Raw genomic sequence first — 17,624 nt, forward strand, 5'->3', positions numbered from 1 at the left:
GGGCAAGAGGGTGCCCGGGGTCGTCGATGCGAGATAGCTTCGTGCTTACCCAGACGCGGGTGGCCGCTGTGGAACTTTGCACCCCTTTCTCGGATTGAGGATTAAGAAATGGCATGCCAACACGGGAGTCCATAGAGTACTACTGTAACTCGCAAACAAAAGCCAACGGGAAACCGACACGAAATCGAGCGTCAGAAAGCCACGGGGTGCACACGGTGGTGAAAACTACCGCTCTCTGTTATGAATAGGATACTGTAAAAACTAATCACATTCGTTTATTGATCATACAATGTTCATGCAAATCAACGAGGCAGGGTTTTCTAAACTTCAATCCTCGGAACTCACCACGCTGGGGGCCGTCCATAAATGACGTCACGCGATTTTGGACGATTTTTTACCCCCCCCCCCCCTTCAAATATGACGTCACAAAGCTCTGCCCCCCCTCACCCAAAAAAATTCAAACATGCTTCAAATCGCTTTAAACTATTGTCATTATAGTGCGTATTTAATGTGGCGCTGCACTCTGATGTTGTAGGAGAAACATTTATTAAAAAGTCTATTTCATTAAGTAGAACGTGTTGTCTATATTTATTTAAAGTTGCGCATTTTGACGTGACGTCACATTTCTAACCCCCCCCCCCCTCGTCACACATCGTCACAAATGTCAGACCCCCCCCCCCCTAGGTGCGTGACGTCATTTATGGACGGCCCCCTACGTCTCTCCGCGTTTATCAATTTACTCCATTCAAATAACAGGAACTCGTTGCACGCTGCACGCGCCCGATGATTGTTAAACACGTCCCACGTGACGCGCTAAGCAATGAACGCCGTCTGCTTCACCTGGAACACGTGCCCACACACGCGTGTGTAACAAGTGCACACGCACGCACGCCGAGATCTCGATCTTCATTTGCATCAGCTCGATTCACGCGGGCAGCGTTAATTGCGTAGTGTATTGTTAATTTGTATTGGAGAAATTGGTAAACGTGGAAAGACGGCGGGTGGAGGGTCACGAAACCTGAATGTTGGTAAAACCTACAATAAAGACAGAGGTTAAGGTAATGTTATGATCTAAATGCATCATCAAATTATTGAAGTAATCACTTTAAATGTTGGTTAGTTTATTACAGCCAGTGTCATCGTCAGTCATGCTCAATCCACTGCTTGAAGACCATCCTTTCCGGTTTTGCGACACAATCCATCTTGCTGTTCTCAAACTATTGTCATTGTAGTGCGTATCATCCTCTAAGGCAGCGATTCCCAATCTTCCCTGGATCCGTCGAACAAAGTCGACGCTCAAAACAATGTACCAATAAAATATTTTTCTAAATGCAAAACTGCTCTCTCAGTATCTGCAACAGTTATATGGATCACTTCCTAGTCTTACGTACGGTGCAGAAGTTCAACAAATCTACACATTGCTTTATGGCGTTTTCACTCCTTCGACTGCCATTCCATCACTAACCTTAGTCAATTTGAATTTTCAGAAAGCATCTTCTGTCACCGTGAATAGTCATCGCGAAAGTGCATCTCCGTGCCCGACTCCTTGCTTCATTTATATGTAGTTTTCTTCTGGAAATCTGCGTAGCTGTCCCATAATCATAAATGGTTTCGACAATGTCTAATACTTGTGAAAGATCGGATGACATGTTTTCACCGATTAGTCTACCAAACCAGGTAATATATTTAAAAAAATATCTTTTCTTTTATACTATTTCTGTGGTCAATGGTCGAAAAATCCTTTTCTAATTCCTGCCTGCTCATGTGGTTGGTATCTAAATTGTCCATTATTACGTTCCATTTGATGTTCGTGAAGAATCTATATACATATGTGTGCGATAGGCGAGTAATGCATTTAATTCTTATAATCAGTTTTATCGTCATTTTTTATAGAATGGAGCCTCTTCCATGATTCAGGTTTATAATCTTGAGTATTAAGTTCGTATAAAACTCCACTAATTTAGTTTAAATAGCTGGGCCAGCTTTTCTGACAATTCCAGTGATACTGTTTCTTTGAAGCTATGCATAGCTATACACGCTGGTCTGGGAGATTTCAGTGTTTATTAACACCCTGCAAAGTGCAGAGTTTATATTGTTTAATGTGACACCTTAAACCTCACACTGGGATTTTCCCAGTTTCCCCAACGACATTTGTTTAGACACCGAACCTTGGACGATCTTCAATGCAATATAAACGGCGATACTGTAGGTGGCCTGACAAATCGGTGCCAATGGATGCCCTGATGTAAGTCCAAAGTTGTTACCAGTTCAACTTTGGACTGATTAAACAAACAAAACTGGGATTAATCTGGGTGGCTCATGAGATTATGAATTGTAATTTCCTATGTGCACTATAACACACCCTTTAACTGCTATTTTGCGATATAAATTGGGATGTTTAATATATTTATCCAGAATTGTAAACTTGGACGTGCATGGAAAATAAACATTACTGCAAACCAATTAATTTTGGACAATGTCCAGAGAACAATTAGCTTCCTTTAACATTAACACGTGTAATATTAACAAACAGGTAGAAAAACATATGCATGTTCGGCTTCATTTTTTTTATAACACAGCTATGTAATAGTGGAAACAATCTGACAATTATATAGACATATGCTTTATTATTACAAGTGGAGATGGCACGTTTACTCATTGCAAATGCACACCAGCATGGCAAACACCATATGAATAGAGAAGATGTAAAAATAACTTCAATCATTGAATCTCTGAAACACTGAATAATATGTACACAGCTCACCCCTATTTAACAGATTTACAGTAGACATAGTAGACACCTCCAACTGTCAGCATGGCTGGGATGCAGGATTTTTGTTTTCTTCCATTCAGCCGAGTGTGTTGGCCCTGTTGTAGAAAAAAAGAACACAATTAAATAGGATATAAGAATGTAAAGTGAAATAAAAAAAGTAGCAGTTCAGAGCATCAGCAAAAACAAATGCTCCGAAATTAATTTACTTAAAATATGTCCAGCTTTAACTCAGGTATCAGTCCATTTTAATCATCTGACTAGAAAAAAAAAAACAAGGACGTACCAATTAACTGATTATAACCAACTCTCATGTTTGCAAGACAATTGTATTAGACGATGCAATACACACTAATGCGTGTATAAAGATTAACATTTTTTCAGTTTATGCAATTGTGCATGTACAGTTAATGTGTTTCTAGTTAATGCATACTGTATGCGATTCGTTCATGAAAACCTACAGGTTCATGGCAATATTTCCGGTGGATTAGACTTAAAGCACACCAAAAACACATTCCTGCGGAGGGAGCTGGTAGGAACGTTGGGTTGCTCGGTCAATGGCCAGGGTCAACGGCGGCGTGGTGTATTCCGCAAATATGGCCGACTGTGAGGGCGGGCACAAGCCGGCGTGAGTAGGTTAAACGTTGAGTTCTATAAGGGCACCACGGGGTGACCAGCCCCTCCCCTCCCCACCCAGCCCCACCCCTCCCACCCCCCACCCTCCCCACCCAGCCCCTCCCCACCCAGCCCTCCACTCTCCACCCAGCCCCACCCATCCCATTATTGGATGCACGACGGACGGACACAATAATCCCCTGTGGGCTGGTGGAACCAGGTGGCTCCTACCAGTATAATTGTTTCTCAATTCGAATTTTAAGCCAGAATTGTCGAGGGAGTAACTTGCGGCATGCCTCTTAGCAAGGAACCTATTTTGACTTGAAATTTAAACATACACATGTTATGCATTGCATACGTCATCGGCTGATTTCAGTGGGTACCTCTACCCACTGAATAGAAAGACCCTTTGCAGTGGCAAGAGCACCATGTGAAAAGCTCACAAACGTTCTCACAATTGCCATTGACTAATCTGTTTTTAGGGTTGGATGTTCCTTGACTCAAACAGCTCATATCGTAAGGATACACACACACAGGTTGTGTGTGCTGGGTTATCTAAACCAAGTCTGAAAGTCCACCAATGAAGAAAATCACTCAAATTGACACGACAGTAACACTACACTCCAGTACCGATATATGAAAATGTACTGCAGCATCTCAGTCTCAGAAATGGCATTAATTATTATACTTTACATATTAATTGGTTACCAGGATGAGACCATCAACACACTGGACTTGACGATGCAATTTAATCATGGTTGGCTGAAACGTTGACTCCGGGACCTTGGCGGTGCTAGCTTAGCGTTCTGAACTAGAGCCGGCACAATTGGTTGATTAATCAACGAAAAATTGTGATCAACTACCTTATTGTGGGAAATTACTCAGGCCAAATGACACCCTTGCAAAGGCAGGAAACCACTTGAAGCCCTGCCCACCACATCATATCCAACAACGCACGCGGGAACAGACTTTTGTCCCAAACAATTAAATGTCATATAATAAGTCAAGTAATTGAACAGACAATCGAGTAATCGATTACTTTATGAATTGGACATCCCAGCTCTATGCTGAACCCCGAGCCCTCTGGGCGAACTCCCTTCCTCGTACTCCACAAGTTAAAAACCAATATAAGCTTATTTTTACCAGGTAAGGCCCACTGACCTCTCTAGCTTTTTTTCAGAAGCGACATGGCCACAAATGATAGGTGACTGAAGTGGCTTATCGTGTAGGAATTAATAACAGCCAAATATTCTAAATGGAGAAAAAAAATCTACGCGGGGAGAAATATACAGGTGTCAGGGTGGGGATGGAACCCACGTCCTCCTGTACACCAAGCGAGGTAGCTAACGTCTCCCGTCTAGCGAGTATCGACTCCGCACGGGGCGCAACCTTGCAAATGTGCCGATGGCGACGATGCTCAGGATGAGCTCAGCACCGTGCAGCGCGAGGAGGATTCCGTTGATGATGACCTCGACGCGCAGAACGTACGTCTGCAACAGCAGCAGGTAGACGGAGAGCACCACGGCGGGCACTGTGAGCCCCACGCCCACGCTCAGAGGAACATTCCGCTCCGTCAAGTTCCCCTTGCTGCCTACCAGGTGCGACACGCAAGACAAACGCGTTTCGTTCGCTAATACGATGTTGTTGCTGCGCTTGTACGCCCCCATGTCTACGAGGCAGCCCACCTTAACCAACTCGTACTGACCAGCATGAAGTATGGTCAGATAACCCCAATGACACGCACAGCCTGGGGAGACCCTCAACTAGCAATCAAATTGAAAGGGCTGTAGGTGCACATTATGTGCAAGAACTATATAATGTTTATACCAACATTTCATATGTATACGTAACACAAACACGCCACTTAAGGTATATTATTATGTTGTAACATTAACCTGCTGAGCTCAAAGGGAGGGTTTAAAGGGAAAGATTTGCTCACAGAAGAAGATGCGGAAAATCTCGATAAGTGTGAGCACAAAGAGCAGGATGATGTCGAGGGCCAGGTTGGAAGAGGGGTAGGGCAGCACTTGACCTGCAGATGACAGCACATGACCTCGAAGTCAGTGTTACTAGACTCCAGTTCTTGCAAGTAGAAACAGAACTCAGGTTTGCCAGGTTCACAGCATAGTATACGAAACGTTACTACTCTCCATACCTACATACACACTCGTATAGAGTACATACACCGATATCAGTACTTTGTGATGAGAATGTTGGCATCAAAACGGCAATTAATGGGATTCAAGCAACATGCCCAACAAACACCTGATTAGTGACCCCACCACCCCACTGCCTGGCTTTCATCTTCCATGGAAACAATAGGCAATGCTTAACCAGACTGTCTAAAACCAGACAATGAAGACACCTAATGCACAAGTGGAAACATAAGAGTCTCCTGTTTGTAAGTGCTAATAAAAAACCATGGATCATATAACTTCACACTGCCCGAAATATAATTTTAAAGGTGGTGTATGTGCAATTCACCAACTGTCAAAACAAATGAACGGCTAGATCAATTTGAACTGAATCTTGAATAGTTGCTCATTGGTCACATAAAATCTAAGTACAGTATGATGTACTCATAAACACATCTTATACACAGCTCCAAGGAAAAAACACATTTACGATTTGATGCAATATATATTATTCTATGTTATAAATTTGAATAAAAGTGACAGGCCTTACCTTTGTAAATAAAAATCAATGCCTCTGCGATGAAAAAAAAGCCAAGATACCAGCCATTCAAAAAGAGTAAAAATTGCAAGGGTACTGAAGAAAGCTGGAGTGTTTCAATTAAGGAAATTTACAATTCATATTAAAAGAAAACAAAGTCAAAGGCGCAATCGGAAGTTAGAACTGACGGTACAAATTCTGAAAAAAAATCACCACGTTAATCATTAACACTGCCATATAACAGTAAAATACCCAAATGATGACTTGGGAAAATAACTGCCCTCTTATCATTACTTTGCATGCAATCGCTTGTATTTATGATTGGAAAATATATCTCAACAAATTACGAGTTCTAAATAGGATCTAATTAAACACAGCATTCATATATAATTAATTTGCAACATTTAATATTTTACTGTAGAATATTCTTAAAATGTTTAATCACTGCCACGTGTATATTGTGTTTAGCGTGCTCATCATCTGACATCAAAGGATACGATCATATTCGCTCTCCCTGAAAGAAAAAGATAAAATTGTATTGGTTAATCATTCACCATATCCATAGCTATTAAAGCAAAGAAATCAGATATTTGCAGCAGTCTTCATACCAACTTATGTTATTGGTTAGACATTCACCATATCCATAGTTATTAAAGCAAAGGAGTGAGATATTTGCAAAGTCTTCATACCAATATATATCCCTTTGGCAATCCACTTCTGGATGAAGGCCTATACATTATGTGTCTGTCATGAAGATTGTTTGACCATACTTGACCACACTGGTCAGAGTGGGTTGGTGAATGGGATTCCCCCTGGACCGGTTCAGAGATCACTCACCACTGTTATTAGCAGTGGCTGGGGGTCAAACTTCGGTCGCCAGGGTCAGAGTGCAGTGCACTAACCACTGCACCACCACTCTAACCACTGCACCACCACTCTAACCACTGCACCACCACTCTTAACCACTGCACCACCACTTTCAGTTTTCAGTTTATTTGGTATAGCCCTGTGAGCCATTCGGCTCTTGAATCGGGTGCAACCACAACAAAACAAAAACATGAACAAGAAAACATCTCAAAGTGACTACGCGCAAACAGAAAAATCCAAGAAAAAACTGCAAAGTCTTCCATAAAAAGCACCGTACACCAACGCTGTGTGCAAAAATCCCAGTGGGATGCAAGTCAAACAACAACAACCACAAGACAATTTAGATTAAAGCCATCAGTCTGACTCCGTACTACAACAAACAAAACATGGCCAAACCAAAAAACTTTTCGAAATCACCAAAAAAAGACATAAGCAATGTAACTTAACCGTCAACAACCAGGTTAAATATAACGAAATGACTATTGGACAGTTAATAGGGCTAATATAGATAAGTCTGTGAGACATTGGGCTCATGATCACATTAGCGGACATAACATCCTGGTTACTGTCAACTGAGCACACCATCACCGCCATAACTTTAATCACCAGCGGACAGACTGCGCCACGCAGTGGACAGACAAGAGTTGAAATGTTTTATCGTTTCGTCACTGACAACCAAACAAGGACTATCACAACCATTGTTGGTTCAAGTGAACAGTTATTATGGGTATACCCGCCCCTGCCATAATACCGTGGAATTTCCATCACCGACGAATGATTTGATCGAGATGAGTATCGCTTAGCCCCCATTAGAGGGGTATTATCAGGCATGATCAATCCACTGCTGGGTGTGTTGATCGCACAGATGCATCGACATCGACTTAAGTTTTCAACCTTACTTTTTACGGTTCCTACTTTTGAACACGTGTATTACATTTAGCAACAATTTCATCATCGGCAGCCGTGGTCAATCCACTGCTGGATGAAGGCCCTCCCTAAGCCGCCGATATGTGGCCACCAACATTAACCCTACGTGACTTTACCTACGTGACTTTACCGAAAAAACCTAAGAATATGAATCATTGCAGTCACGAAAGCTTCAAATCTAGAATTAACCCATTTCGTCGCTCCGTCTCCACGGTGGTAACCGTCTCGAGCGAGTTACAGTACATCCCTCTGTGTGTCCACTGCCTGGCTGGTTGTCTGACAATGAACTTTAGATATAGTTTATACATCCCAGATTCAGTCGTAAACCCAAGATTCAGCTATACATTTCAGATTCAGCTATAAATCCCAAATTTAGCTATACATCCCAAATTAAATTATACACCCCACATTCAGTTATACATCCCAAATACAGTTATCCAACCCAATTCAGTTCTACATCCCAAATTCAGTTCTACATCCCACATTCAGCTATACATCCCAGACCCACAATAAGTCTTAATCGAGAGGCTGTACACAGTCACACAAGAACTGCTTTAGAAGCAACCATGCATGGAATACAGACAGCTTAACTACGCCATCAAGTTCTTACTCGTTTAACTAACTCGGTTGATTCGTAACAAAACGTTTAATATTTTCTAACATTCTCTTTGGGTCTTTCGGTAAAGTCACGTAGATATAAAAATAAATAATAAATATTAAAATAATAACAAATCACGACGTTTCGATCGCAACACAAGCAATCGTCTTCAGGTGAAAACATACAGCAGGCGGACTGCTGAGGCAGGAATAAATATTAAATGTTATAACATTTGTCTAACATTGTCGCTTTATTAATTCTAAACGCGACACCGCCGCGTTGCCATAGCGACGGAGAAGCTGCTCACCCCTCGCGGCCATGTTGCTCCTCCCAGAGTTCCTCGTGGCAGCGATCGCATCACGTGACCGTGACTCACTTCCGCCCCTGGGCAACGGGGGGAGAATCGAATAGTCGATTACTGACAACACGATTCCCTTGAGCCGTGGATCGATTGCAGCACAGTAACTGGAGTTTTAAGTTAATTTTATTTAGCCCAAAAGTGAGAACCTCAAGAGGTCAGATTAGTCACATGGGGTACCAAAATTAGAAGAAGAAAATAAACAATTAGCACAAGCGCGTTTCATAAAGAAATTCGAAAAGAGGATACATTAAATTATTTATTAAAATATATTCCAGTAAATAAAAGTTGCTTCAGACAAATGACTCAATGTTAGACCACAGCAATTTCTCAGCAATATAAGTCTAAGAGCCCTCCCCCCCCTCGCTCAATCACCGTAGTCTCCATGTTAAAAGACGTACCCCGAAATTTTGCGGCGGTGGCAAGACAAAGCGCTTTACAGCTAATCGGATTCTGATTATACACATCCGATCTGATCATAAACACTCGCCTATCGGATTATGAGACGCACCCCTTGACGTTTGCTTTAGGGTGAGAAAAAAATATCGTAAACCCCATCATCACCGTCGACTCGTTGATTCAATTCGAGTTACATTTTACAAGAAACCGACTATCAGAACCGTTGAATCCAGATCGATTCGATTCCCCTTTACACATTGACGTGTAGGAATCGATTCGTCTTTTCCTTGTCTCGCACGTTGAATCGAACATATTTTAATCGATTTGCTTCCAAGCCGAATCGATTCTTCTGCCCCGTCCATCAGTCTCGGGTCATATTCGCGTTAACGTCGCTCTAGAATTTGTTCTCTTAAAGTTGTCATCTTTAAGTTGTAAGGACGTTAACGGTGCCAACATCTCTCTCGCCATGGCCCTGAGACAGACTCCCTTGACCTGCAGCGGCCACACGAGGCCGGTCGTGGACCTGGCGTTCAGTACCATCACCCCGTACGGCTACTTCATGATCAGCGCCTGCAAAGGTGCGAGGCCGCCCGCGGGAGGCGCTAGGACAGGCCGTAGGCTCTATCGTGGAGCTAGGCCGCGGCGTGGCCATGTGTGCAAGTGAGGGGAATGAATGGTGGTGGATACTCGTGTAATAAGGTTAGAATGGTGTGGTTGTATTGACGACAGTGGTGTTACTTTGTTAAATATACTGTGGTTTGAATGTGTAGAGGGTTTTTATGGTAAGAGTATAGAATACACTTTGGTTTTAAACTATAAAATGTACAGGATATAGGCCATTAATGGTAAGATTGTTTGACATTTACAGTGGTGCAAATATATAATTATATCGTTTGTAGTGTTCATTTATAGGGGATGTATTGATGTGATTGTATCGAATATATTAGTATGAATATAACATCTTCAGTGGGGTGTCTGTGTGACTTTAGAAATTAGTGAGAATATCAACAATTTACAGTGATGTGAAATGTATTAAATTAGTGATGTGTGTGGAATCTATGGAATAGAGTGGTGTGAATTTATAGACTAGTGATGTGAATCTTTATCGTGATGTGAATCTGTAGAGTGCAATGGGATGCGACTGGAGTAGTGTTTATTTATAGTACTGTGATGTTAATCTGTAAAATCCAGTGCTGTGAAAAAGGAGGGATCTATATTCTTGGTTCTTTCGGTAAAGTCACGTAGAAGGGAAATAATAAAATAATAAAAATATTAAACAATAACATTCTCACGACGTTTCGTCTGCAACACAAGCAATCATCAGGTGTGAAATTCACAGCGAGAATTTTATATATTTTTTATTTTATTATTTCCCTTCTACGTGACTTTACCGAAAGAACCAAGAATATTAATCCCTGCAGTCACGAAAGCTTTAAATCAAGTAGGGATCTGTTGACTATGTGGTGTTACACCACTTACATGCTATGTTAAGTCACGTACTATAACGCCAACATTTAAAATCCATTATAACGACTGGGCGAATTCGGATCTATGAATATCACATTACAGATAATTATTTGCAGATGAAGCAAGTATTTTCAAGTCTGTTTTGCATTGCAGACAAAACCTCTGGTGTTTTTCGTGAATGTGTGTGTTCTTGAATCTTACAGCAAGGAACCGAGCCAGGAAGATGAATGTCGCTAAAACCTGTAACATTAACTACCTTGATTATTGTTTTTTTACCCTTCTATCTGGCAACAAAACTGACACCTTTTTACAAGGAGTCATGTTTGCATAGACCACAATACCTGCAGTCATAATGCAAACAAAAAACAAGACTCTGATAATGTGCACTGTCCTTGAAGTTGATTGGTCCACACCCGAGACAGCTTTCCTTAGAGCCTAGTCTCACATGGGTTGGACCAGATGACGCCAAAAGGCGCACAACCAATTATCATATTTTACTGGCAAATGAGGTTCCAATGGTGTAAATTAACTACCTTTGTGATTTTGCCGACTTTGTACGTAGACGGGAAACCAATGCTGAGGCAGGGAGACACGGGAGACTGGGTCGGCACCTTCCTGGGCCACAAAGGAGCGGTGTGGGGTGCCACACTCAACCGCGATGCCACCAAAGCCGCCACCGCTGCCGCGGATTTCACCGCGTAAGGGTCTTGTAATGTCATTGTTGTCGCCCCAGTGGCTGACATTTGTTGCAGTAGCTTCACGCGACCGATGGATTTATTTTGTTGAACTCGGCAAACGTTTGGCTCCCTTGAGCGAGTCAGTATTCGTAGGACGTGTGACAAAAAGAGCTTGCCTTGCCTCTCGGCCATCATGAAGAAGTAAAGTGGCGTGTTCGTTGGCTTTGAACACCTCCGTTGGCACCGTGTAATTGTATTTTAAAGTGCAATATGCATCTTAATGCCTCCATATCAATTATTGCTTACAGTGATGAGTTACAAGGCCAGCATGCTGTTAATGTGTAAGAACACATAGTTTGGCGATATTACAAAAAATGTGAATGAAATAACTTCTTTAAAAGTTTTGACAATTGGAATACGGTATTAGAAGTTAGGCTATTTTTGACGTAACTTCCTTTTGGAAAACTCAACGTAATAATGAAACGCCACATCATTTGCCTAAAGAAGCGAAGATTTAATCGTTTCATATTACCCACTGTATATGTAAAAAGCACATATTAATACTGCATGGATGGTGTCGGATACAAAATGGTAAATTCCACGTTGATGAACGCTTTGAACGGACACATTGAGACTCGAGTGTGAAATCTCAACCTCTCCACCTTTTCTTCTTGTCCGCAGTAAAGTGTGGGACGCCATATCCGGTGACGAGGTTGTCAGCTTCACACACAAGCACATCGTTAAAACTGTCGACTTCACCGAGGTAATGGTGTAATTCTCACTGCAGCATATTTAACGTCTCTACAGCTTGTTATTCGATGAATTATTAAATTAATGTTTTCTACTTTGGTGCGTTGTAGTGCCTGTAGTTGCTGCAGCGGTCACGCAGCATGCAGGAATAAAAAAAAATTGTCATGCACACAATTCTATGCATGAATCGCGTGCATTTTATTCAATGCATCATTATACTTTTATTGAGAAACAGATCGTAAGTACACGATGTGTTTATTTTTACTAGAAATCGTCCCCACAACACTAGAAAGTAGGGGTGTAAAGTTTCGTCGAGTTGAGTACATTTGAAGGCTTGGGTACATGTATTAAATCACACGTATAATATTTGATGTGTTTCGATTTAAAGCTTTATTTAGTTTTTTACGTGGTGGTTTGGGCTGCTGCAGCTCCTTACTATTAAAATTCCTTCCCTTTATTACTGCTAACCCTACTTCCTCCCTTTGTTGCTGCTAATCCTACATAATGCACGGGCATAATGACTTTAAGACCCCCCCCCCCCACCTCCTACGCATTCCACAAGTAGTGACTAATCCCATATCTGCATTTCCCATAAATATGCTAAATTCCTCTGTTGATATGCCAATTTATTTGTCAAGGCGCCTTTCCTCCTCTAACCCAGCTTAAATATACGCTGCCAAGCTTGGTGGTGTTCATTCAGACGCTGTCTTTCCGACAGACCTGTTCTTCCCTTGAGTACGGCTTCTTGCGTTGTGGCCAAAACGGCATGAGAATTGTATTTTGTTATGTTTTATTTTTATAATTTTATTATTTCCCTTCTACGTGACTTTACCGAAAGAACCAAGAAGATTTGATGTGTTGCGATAGATCACATGCATAGGATAGGATGCTGCTTTAGTAAATAATATAAAAAGTAATGCAGCAAATTTTCAACAATGCGGATGTGATGGTAAAATCAAGCAATGGAGTGACATTACTGTAGTAATAATGCAGTAAAGTCCAGAGGCTGTGCTTGATTTAAGGTGCAGGCACACACACCTGTGCTGAACCCGATGGGGTGTTTCCTTGCAGGACAGTGTCCACTTGCTCACAGGAGGACAGGACAAGATGCTGAGGATCTATGATTTGGAGAAAACAGACGCAGGTGGGATTGCACACCCAGCTGTGTTGGAAAGCATTGATCTTACATGCAAAGAGGTTACGATGTTGTATTAAACACATTTAATTTCTTAAACCAATATGCCTCCTCACCACCAGAAATGGTCTGCACATCTTTCAGCTGGGGGTTTCAGATAAAAATATAAAACGTTCCAAGACACTACACAGCTCATGCACTAGAAGTGGTCAATATACCAAACTACTTTGGAGTGCAGCAAAATACATTTTCTGTACTTCTAAGCTCCCACATCTATGCCCCCTTCACTTTCAAATAACCTCTAGGACCCACCACGCTGCATGGGAAGAAGCTTGTCATCCAGCAGTGGATTGACAAAAGAGCTATACATAGTAACATGTTTTCACGTGGGCTTGAATAAGTAGTCAATTATTATGACCATTACAGCACCATTGTGAACTTAATTTAGACTGAAACTGAGAATGCACTTGATTGAAAGTGGCACAATTTACAGGTGTTATTGACCATAGGTGCGACGGGACTGTCTTGTGTTGGTTCAGAGCCCCAGTTGCTGAGCGGTCACACGTCGGGCATCAGGCGCACCGCGTGGTGCACGGGGGAGAAGCTCATCATCTCTGTCGCCGACGACAAAACCATCCGGTGAGAACGAAACCTCCAGTGAAGTGCCAATGCATTTCCTACGTGACATGCAGTTCACCCTTGCATGCAACTCCAGATTCGAAGATAACACCTGGCATGATGTCTTTGGTTCACTAAACCGAGGGGGGGGGTTATGAATAGTTGTATGCATGATGTACATGTCTTTTTTTGAAAAGAAACAGGCTATTTTACAGTGGCACGCACCATCGATACATCATCCACATCGCACTACTGATGCATATTCACCCAAAACTGCATTCGACCATGTTTATAAAATGGGCTTAAAGTCAATAAACCACAGCTATTTGTACAGTCACTGCTGAACGAAGGCCTCTTCATACCATGTTACTCTATGCTGGTCAGTGTGGGTTGGTGAAGTCTCCCCCAGAACCAGTTGAAGTATAACTTACCATTCTTGTCCGGGAATCGGAACTCGGTTTGAAGTGTTCATAGTGCAGTGCATGAACCATTTTGCAGGGTCATATTCATGTTTAAAAGCACTTAAAAGACACATCTTTGAAGCCTGACTTAAAACCACACTTAGCTCGACTTAACCAAACAGTGTGTGCAACATATCCTGGTGTATTCTTCTGTTTACAATGACATCAGGCTGAAAGGTAATCGGCGTGTGAACCTCTTTCCAGGCTGTGGGACCGAGCCACGGGCACGGAGGTAAAGTCTGTGACACTGCCCATGTCGGCAAGCAGCATGGAGTACCTCCCAAACGATGAGATTGTGGTGGTAACCTACTCACGCACCATCGCCTTCTACAATGCGCTCACGTAAGGGTTCCACATCCCGCCAACGTCTGCGTGTTGTTTTTGGCTTGTGTTTGCATACACTTTCTTGCTTTGACTTTTGCTCAACAGCAAGCAGTTTGTAAAAAAATTGTACCTTCATTTGATTCTTCCAGCTTGGAACTGATCAAGCAATTCGAGGCTTCGGCGTCAATAAATTCAGCTTCGCTTCATCCGGAAAAGGAGTGCTTCATAGCCGGCGGAGAAGATTTCAAGTTGTACAAGTTTGATTACACCACTGGAGAGGAACTCGGTAGGTGATTGTCAGTTCAGTTGCATCAGTTGAGTTGATTCCGCATCATATAGCCCTCCTGTATACATCGCAATTGGCCTAATAATATGGATAGGCGTGGTCTTAAGGGGTATGCAGTCAGGGGCAGTTACCCAGGGTACAAAGCTGTTGGGGGCACAGGGAATATGACATTTGCCATGCCAAGGCCTGTCCTGTACACATTTGTTTTATTTACAAGGGATGTTCAGATTGTCAAGTGACGATGTACTTTGAGTCACAGAGCAAGACTAAAAAATAACTGGTTTACCTCCTGTATGAGCTTCACCACTGTGGTAGTGTAGGTGACTGTTGATGTTGGTGGTTAAGCACCTCGCTATGAACATAAGCAACCCCGGTTTTATTCCCGACCATGGCTAACATTAGTACCAAGTGATATCTGAACCAATCCAGGGCCTACCCTAGTTCACCTGCAGGCTTAAATTATTACCTGCTGCTGTGTATAAATAACCATTTGGGTGATAAATGCAGCCGGGTGTGACGCTGGTCAAACCACCCCCTCCTGCATCATTAGGGCCTGAACAGATGCTCCCTAACGGCACTTGCCTTCACAGTCCGAATGTTTTGTAAACACATAAGTGAATCTGCAGGGAAAAAAGTAATTGGGAGGGTCGTAAACCATGACATTTCAGACATTTTATAGTATGTACCAAAGTAAACACCTTTGAAATGGCAGAAAATCTGCTTTTTTGCAAGTACACCTGCTGCACAGAATAAGGTAATTCTGACAGTTGTGTTGCTGTTTATATCGGTGTTTCTCAACTTGTCTTTTTGTGGCCGTCTCGCATTGTCAATGTGCTCGCAGAGTCGTACAAGGGCCACTTTGGACCGGTGCACTGCGTGCGGTTTAGCCCCGACGGCGAACTGTACGCCAGCGGCTCGGAGGACGGGACGCTGCGACTGTGGCAAACGGCCGTGGGGAAGACGTACGGCCTGTGGAAGTGTTTGCTGCCCGGTGAGCAGACAGGTGTTATATACACACATGTCAACACAACTCTACGGGACGACCACTTAACGTGTTGCAAACATTTGCCTTTTTATCCACCGTTTGGTGAAAATGTGCCGATGTTTCCTACATCAATGGTGAGGCACAGCAGGCAGACACTGAACACTTGCCCATGTTATATCAGTTGTAATAGAGTGAGCTAATATAATTTTTCTGGGCTTTACCTGGTAAAATAACAGTTAAGTTGGTTAAACTCACTGCACTTGATCGAGGACGCGGTATAATCACGGACGGCTGGAACACAGATTCAAACCCAGCATCTCAACGATGCCAGCTCAGCACCCTGTCCTGTGAGCCACCAGATCACCTCCACCTCATACTCAATACACACAAAGCGCTTGCCACAAATGAACCACAATACTTGATCTCGTCAAGGAGCATAAACCATCACGTGAACTCAGATCATCCTCGCAGCGGATTTTGGCTAGCCATCAAACAAAGACGGTCACTGCATCGCGCGCTTTTAGATGCATTTCTGCGGCAGTCTGAAACCCTCTTCCGTGGGCAATGACGTTTAAGTAAATTCGTAAAGATGCAACTCTGTGCTCACCAGATGCCTATTGGCCTCTGGTGGAAACACATGTAGTACAATACAATTTACCATAATGTGTATTCATAACATCTTATGCTGCATCTCACCTACAAGAATGGTCCCATAGCAGCTGCTATCTGCAGTTAATAATCACTTGTAAAAGGAGGGATGTAAAACACGAAGCTAATTTTTGTTGGTCTATTTAAAGGAAAATTGTACATCACATTAACCATTTTGTATATGTACCTTTTGAACGTTAAAGTGCAATGTTAGCGCCTGCATAATTATTTTGAAACTTATACACCAACTTGATGACATTGCATATGCTTTTCCGTCTACACTGTGTGCGTTACACATCGCCTAAGCAAAGCCAGTTTGCTGTTCCTCTGCACTCTTACCGCCCCATGTTCCCACAGAGGAGCTCACTGCAGATAACGGTGAGACGGTGATTGGTGGCCCCGATGGCACTCCAGAAATGAAAGCCTGAGCGACACAAGCTGGTGTAAACCTGCATCTCAGTACACAGCTGCTCACGACTGGAGCAACAGCAGCGGCGGAGGCGGCAGCAAAGAACAAGGGTGCAAGAAGATAAAAAAAAAACATCTTGCAAAATCAGGGGCACTAAACACTCGCCTGTTTGCTATCGGTTGTAAACGAGTGCGATGAGAGACTGTGCAATACTCGAGCAGTCTACAAAAAGGAAAAAAAAAAGAAACCGCAGGCGCTCGCTGTGCAAAATATTGGTCCGGAAGGCCGACCAGTGCGCATTGGTAGAGCAACATTTAAGAACGTTAATTTGAATTCAATTTTTCTTATGTAAGTGTTGGACATCGATTTGAAGTCCAGTGGTGTAAAGCAAGAATAGGTCACATTTGTTTCCTGTATTGACACTTATTGTCAATATGCAGTGACCTTTTATAAATGAGAGCAACATGTTGCCCACGCACAGATATTTTGCTAAGTGCAACTGTCACTGGACAGGGAAAATGGCACTTTTCTGTTCACAATATAATCATGGTGTACACAGTGCACAAGTCTGCCTTTGTAAGCCATCTGGAATTTATGTACAACAACATCAATAAATCACTTACGGCATCTCTGAAACCGTTTGCATCAAATGAATAC

At 42.5% G+C, this 17,624-nt stretch overlaps 2 protein-coding genes across 9 annotated transcripts; one reads left to right on the plus strand and one right to left on the minus strand.

Annotated features, from left to right (window-relative positions):
• Positions 1–708: 708 nt before the first annotated feature.
• On the minus strand, positions 709–9,511 carry LOC133351445 (transmembrane protein 216-like). Of its 7 annotated transcripts, none has more exons than XM_061566665.1 (7): positions 9,320–9,511; positions 8,758–8,834; positions 6,556–6,572; positions 6,071–6,164; positions 5,325–5,417; positions 4,821–4,976; positions 709–2,868 (listed from the first exon to the last, which is right to left on the minus strand). In XM_061566665.1, exons 1-7 carry the CDS (start codon positions 9,367–9,369, stop codon positions 2,780–2,782), a joined length of 576 nt encoding a protein of 191 aa, XP_061422649.1. In that variant the 5' UTR covers positions 9,370–9,511; the 3' UTR covers positions 709–2,779. The 7 variants fall into 7 exon arrangements, with proteins under 7 accessions (XP_061422649.1, XP_061422650.1, XP_061422647.1 ...); XM_061566666.1 differs by having other exon boundaries at positions 4,874–4,976; positions 9,184–9,422; XM_061566663.1 differs by having other exon boundaries at positions 9,184–9,422.
• A 24-nt stretch (positions 9,512–9,535) lies between these two features.
• On the plus strand, positions 9,536–17,603 carry STRAP (serine/threonine kinase receptor associated protein). 2 transcript variants are annotated; one of them, XM_061566659.1, is made up of 9 exons: positions 9,536–9,785; positions 11,237–11,372; positions 12,033–12,114; positions 13,173–13,245; positions 13,776–13,875; positions 14,520–14,657; positions 14,789–14,925; positions 15,767–15,928; positions 16,916–17,603. In XM_061566659.1, the coding sequence occupies exons 1-9, from the start codon at positions 9,674–9,676 to the stop codon at positions 16,984–16,986; spliced, it is 1,011 nt and encodes a 336-aa protein (XP_061422643.1). In that variant the 5' UTR covers positions 9,536–9,673; the 3' UTR covers positions 16,987–17,603. The 2 variants fall into 2 exon arrangements, with proteins under 2 accessions (XP_061422643.1, XP_061422644.1); XM_061566660.1 differs by having other exon boundaries at positions 15,767–15,916.
• The last annotated feature ends 21 nt before the right edge of the window (positions 17,604–17,624 follow it).

Source organism: Lethenteron reissneri, chromosome 37 (genome assembly GCF_015708825.2).
Source record: "Lethenteron reissneri isolate LAM-NWPU_2019-01 chromosome 37, ASM1570882v1, whole genome shotgun sequence".
NCBI lineage: Eukaryota > Metazoa > Chordata > Hyperoartia > Petromyzontiformes > Petromyzontidae > Lethenteron > Lethenteron reissneri.

Excerpts from the sequence above, each read along its gene's own strand:
- LOC133351445 (XM_061566663.1), bottom strand. The coding sequence starts at position 9,275 with ATGTGTATAATCAGAATCCGATTAGCTGTAAAGCGCTTTGTCTTGCCA. Across the intron at positions 5,418-6,070 it reads ATTGATTTTTATTTACAAAG|GTCAAGTGCTGCCCTACCCC; the intron begins GTAAGGCCTGTC and ends TGTCATCTGCAG. Across the intron at positions 4,977-5,324 it reads GATTTTCCGCATCTTCTTCT|GCAGCAAGGGGAACTTGACG; the intron begins GTGAGCAAATCT and ends CGCACCTGGTAG.
- STRAP (XM_061566659.1), top strand. The coding sequence starts at position 9,674 with ATGGCCCTGAGACAGACTCCCTTGACCTGCAGCGGCCACACGAGGCCG. Across the intron at positions 12,115-13,172 it reads AAACTGTCGACTTCACCGAG|GACAGTGTCCACTTGCTCAC; the intron begins GTAATGGTGTAA and ends GTTTCCTTGCAG. Across the intron at positions 14,658-14,788 it reads GCCTTCTACAATGCGCTCAC|CTTGGAACTGATCAAGCAAT; the intron begins GTAAGGGTTCCA and ends TGATTCTTCCAG.